This window comes from Raphanus sativus, unplaced genomic scaffold (assembly GCF_000801105.2).
Source record: "Raphanus sativus cultivar WK10039 unplaced genomic scaffold, ASM80110v3 Scaffold0143, whole genome shotgun sequence".
Lineage (NCBI taxonomy): Eukaryota > Viridiplantae > Streptophyta > Magnoliopsida > Brassicales > Brassicaceae > Raphanus > Raphanus sativus.
This window is the reverse complement of record NW_026615463.1, coordinates 21,140-25,958: the sequence shown is the minus strand read 5'-3', so window position 1 is coordinate 25,958 and position 4,819 is coordinate 21,140. Positions and strand designations below refer to the sequence as shown.

The window sequence follows — 4,819 nt, the reverse complement described above, 5'->3', positions numbered from 1 at the left end:
ATTCTGGACAAAAAGCAAGTGCATTATATCTGTGTTTAAAAAGTTATAAACAAAATGTGAGAGTTCCAGACTTACTTTGCTAGCTTCCACAATTTGAAGAATGAATTTCTTCTTTGGACAGCTTGTGTTGTTTTGCAACTTTTGATCTCGGTTTTGATGCTCATCTTTTTTTTTTTGAACAAACAAAGCATTGCATTTCTTAGAAGGAGTTTACCCTTCATTGTTGAGGTTCATTACAGATCTAGTGAGAGCTGATTTTGCCACCAAATCAGCTTCCACATTGAAATTGCGAGAAATAAAATTGAAAGAAATTACATCAAAGAAAGTCATAAAGTGATAGATATCAAACATGATACCAAACAGTTCAGGTTGATCCCTTCGTGTCTTCAATAACTTGATCAAAGAAAGGGAGTCGGATAGAACTGCCAGGGATCGGACGTTTGAATAAACGGCCTGAGCGACCACCTGATGGACAGCTATGGCTTCCGCCATTAAAGCTGAAGAAACATGGCTATGAGCTTCTGAAACATTGGAGAGATGTTGAGAAGAACCGCCAGAGAAGATACCACCCACACCGCAGCATCTCGTTTTGACATCCCAAGCCGCATCCACTTTACAAACAAGTATTGCAGGCGGGAAAATAGGAGGAGGACATGGAGATCGAGTGCTAGACGCAGAAGAAGCTAGGGTGGAGAGAGACTGTGTCTTGTTTTCATGTTGCGCATCATTCCACTCCTTTGCATCCTTAATGCTTTTGAGTACTATCTCCTGAGCTGTGAAAACTCTATTCTCAAAGACCAGCTTATTTCTCGCTTTCCACAGGTTCCAAATTACCCAAGGCCAAAGGGGAGAGTTCAGACCTGTCGGAGGAAGTGGAACAAGGTTTTTACCGAGTTTAATCAGTTCTGTCGCAGAGGAGATCGAGTTAGGGGGGCGTTGCACAGTGGGGACCATACTCCATACTTCTTCTGCAGTCGGACAGGTGAGAAAGACATGCAGGTCATCCTCATGGGCACCACACTTTTTACAGTTAAAACTAGGAAAGCCCCTTCTTTCCAGGTTTGAACTAACAGGTATAGCTCTCTTTGCAACTCTCCATAAGAAGTCTTTCACTTTGGGACTGGTTTTGACATTCCAGATATCCTTAAGCCAATGGACCTGATCGTCAGTAGCAGTACTCGTTTTGTCGATAGTCATACACAGGCCATACCCTGTTTTTGTAGAGTACTTACTCCCCTGTTTTCTCATACAGCCAAATCTGCGAATCCTGAGCATGTACCGTACTGGTTTTTATACACAAAATAGTGTCCTCATACTGAGGAAGAAATCGTCTAATGATCTCCAGTCTCCATTTGTTCGTGAGAGGGCATAAGAGGTCTTTAACCATAAGTGACTGCTCTGTTTCGTTTGGAGGACCAAAAGGTTGGCATGGGGCCTCAAAAGAGAGCCATGAGTCTCCCCAAACTCGGATTGATTCGCCATCGCCCACTGCCCAACCCAAACCCTTTCTAAGTACCTCTCGTCCGGCAAGAATACTCTTCCAGCCATGAGAAGCTGAGGCTGGCACTGAGCAATCCATAAAAGATTGATATCGAAAGTATTTTCCTTTTAGGACCTGGGCCAGTAGAGATTGCGGATCTTTTATTAGCCTCCAACATATTTTCGCGAGCAAAGCATCATTGAAAGTCTCGATATCCCGAAAGCCAAGCCCGCCAGCATATTTCGGTAAAGCCATAGTATCCCAAGAGACCCAACACATCTTCTTCTTCTCCGGGTTAGCGTCCCACCAAAATCGAGTAAGGGCCGACTGGATTTGTTTGCACAAGGAGAGTGGGAGTTTGAAGCAAGACATGGCATAGCAGGGCATTGCGTCAAGGACCGACTTCAGCATCACTTGTTTTCCAGCTCCCGAGAGGAACCTAGCCGTCCAGATGTGGGACTTCTGTTTGATTCTATCCAAGATGGAAGCAAAGATATCCCTTTTCCGTCGACCAAACTGTTCAGGCAACCCAAGATACTTCCCAATCCCTCCTTCGAGTGAGATCTCCATCGTTTCTTTCACTCGGGTGCGGACAGCAGGAGGTGTTCTAGCTGAGAAAGTGATGGCTGATTTTTGTGGGTTGATCTTCTGCCCTGAAACAGCTTCATAAATCGATAGAATATCCATTAAAGCTGAGACACAAGATGGTTTAGTCTTGCAGAAGAACATAGTATCATCAGCAAAAAGGAGGTGATTAATCGAAGGGCATCCACGAGCTACTCTGATTCCGGGGAGAGAGCCATTCGCTTGACCCTTAGCGCAAAGAGCTGATAAAACTTCTGTGCATAAGATGAAGATATAGGGAGAGAGTGGATCGCCTTGCCTAAGCCCTCGGGATGGTGAGACTGATCCTTGAGGCGATCCATTTATCAGAAACGAGTATGTCACTGTATCGATACAACTCATAATCCAACCAATCCAAACAGCATCAAAACCCAGCATGCCAAGTACCTCTCTAACGAACCTCCACTCAATTCTATAATACGCCTTGCTCATATCGGTTTTTACGGCCATAGAGCAGCGTTTTTTGGCCTCAGAAGTCCGAAGATAGTGTAGAGTTTCGTGAGTAATGAGGACGTTGTCTGCTATCGCCCTTCCGGAAACAAAAGCTGATTGTGTGTTGGAGATGAGGAGCGGGAGTAGCGGTTTCAGACGTCTAGTGAGAATCTTTGCAATTATTTTATAGTGAGTGTTGCATAGCGCTATTGGCCGGTACTCAGCAACTGACCTAGCTCCCGTCACCTTCGGTATCAACCGAATATGGGTCTCGTTTTGCTGTGGATGGAGGTGGCCTGTAGTGAAGAATTCTCGGACGTCTCTGATCACATCTGCACCAACGATGTGCCAATAAGCTTGGTAAAAGGTGGCCGAGAAACCATCTGGCCCCGGAGCCTTATTACCATTGATAGACTGAACCGCTTCTCGTATTTCCGAATCACTCGGTATGGCTGTCAGCATTATATTCATCTCTGGAGTAACCTTCCTGGTGATCAATCCCTGAATCTGAGTGAAGGAAGAGTTACCGTTGGATGTAAAAATCTGAGTGAAATAGTTAGAGATCACTCGGGCAATTTCAGACTCTTCATAGTGCGCTCCTCCCTGCGAGTCTTCTATCACCGGGATAGAATTAATGATTCTTCTTGTTCTGGTTGCTGCATGAAAGAAGCCCGTGTTGCGGTCACCTTGTTTAAGCCATTGAATTCTGCTTCGTTGCTGCCAAAATTGTTCTTCCGCGATGTAGGCCCGAAGTAAAGCAGTGTTAAGTGACTCAATGAGAGTAGTGTCTGGTGTGGAGCTAGAGAGGGCAGTATCTAGAGATTCTTGATTACGCTTGATGGTAAGATTGCTTTGCTCCTGCTGCTCTTTGGCCCATTGGATAATTCTTCTTCTGCAAGAGTTCAGTTTTGCGATAACAGTAGCAAGAGGGGAGGAGTTCCAAGCGTCCTCGACAACCTGAGTGACCTCCATATTCTCTGTCAAAGCTCTATTAAACCTGAACATGCCCCTCTTCTTTGTTCTGTTCGCGTTAAAGTATGAGAGTAGAGGGCGGTGATCGGACCCCTCGAAACGAAGATAACGGCATCGTCCCATGGGAAAAGCTTCGCCCAAGCGCAGTTTCCCATAGACCTGTCAAGCCTGGATCTTATGAAGTGGGTATGTCGACTTCCTCGCCAAGATAATTGCTCCCCTGTGTGCTTTAGGTCCCAGAGGCCGTTTTGCGCAACAAAAGACCGGAAAGCAATGAAAGACCCTTCTGGTCGAGTCGGTCCTCCACTCTTTTCGGCATTAGTGAGGATGTAATTAAAGTCCCCGGTGATCAGCCACGGTTCCTCTCTTGCTCCGCCCACTGTAGTTAGTTTGCGCCAAAACGCAGGTCTATCTTCTGTAACCGGGGGGCCGTAGATGAAGGAGACGAAGGATGTGGTTCCTTTGTAAACGATCTTCGTATCTATTAGATTAGGAGATGATTCTAAGATAGTGATCTCAGTTTCGTCATTCCACAAAAGAGCAAGCCCACCACTAAGACCAATAGGAGGCACTGAAAAATAATGGGAGTAACAGAGGCTTTGAAGCTTTTTATTGATAAAATCATCCTCATTCTTTGTTTCCATGAAGAACATTACATTAGGAGCCATATTTTTATGGATCTCCTTGATACGCCGGATTGTCTGGACACTCCCAAGTCCTTGACAATTCCAGCTGAGAATGACTAAGGAAGAGATTTTTTGATGGGGCCGAAAATCCACCCCACCCCTCGTGATTCCCGGTATAATCACCGAAGTTGGTGGACCTCTCTTCTTCTTCTGCGTATTGGGGTCTGTTTTGCTTGTTCCTGCCTTATCACAAGGTAAAGAGTTGTCTTTGTCCACTGCCAGTCTCCTTCTGGTAGAGGTAGTAGTTCTGACCCCCGTTTGTTTCTTTAGACTGGGTACCCTGAGAGGACTTCTCACTACCCGCTTCTGGGTCTTTGTAATTCTACGCTTCTGCACCATTTTACTGAGAGGAGCGACCGGAATGGTCCCTCTATTGCAAGTAGGGACCGAGGAGCTTGTCCCAAGGCGGAGAGTAGCTGGGATTCTATCAGTTGGAGACGGTTCTGTTCCGGCTGTTTGATCAGTAATATCTATTCCTCCCATTCTGGTGTCAGCAATTTGTAGACGACCTGATTCAAAGCTAGGAGTTCTTCTTGCTGGTTCCTTACTTACGTGTGGCTCAGATAAGCGTTCTAGAGCTGATCTCCGGTCTCTAGAACCTGAACCCTTACCTCTATGATCAGAG

General features: G+C 45.7%; 1 protein-coding gene across 1 annotated transcript; it reads right to left on the bottom strand.

The window, feature by feature from the left end:
* Window positions 1-210: 210 nt before the first annotated feature.
* LOC108829023 (uncharacterized) lies at window positions 211-3,508 on the bottom strand. Its single transcript, XM_018602672.1, has 3 exons — window positions 1,616-3,508; window positions 1,317-1,566; window positions 211-1,211 (listed from the first exon to the last, which is right to left on the bottom strand). Exons 1-3 carry the CDS (start codon window positions 3,506-3,508, stop codon window positions 211-213), a joined length of 3,144 nt encoding a protein of 1,047 aa, XP_018458174.1.
* Window positions 3,509-4,819: the final 1,311 nt, after the last annotated feature.

What these genes read in the sequence shown, in the direction of transcription:
- LOC108829023 (XM_018602672.1), bottom strand. Translation starts at nt 3,508, where the DNA reads ATGGAGGTCACTCAGGTTGTCGAGGACGCTTGGAACTCCTCCCCTCTT. An exon ending in CGCAATCTCTACTGGCCCAG is followed by an intron (nt 1,567 to 1,615) that starts GTCCTAAAAGGA and finishes TGGATTGCTCAG; the next exon opens with TGCCAGCCTCAGCTTCTCAT. An exon ending in ATTAGACGATTTCTTCCTCA is followed by an intron (nt 1,212 to 1,316) that starts GTATGAGGACAC and finishes CTACAAAAACAG; the next exon opens with GGTATGGCCTGTGTATGACT.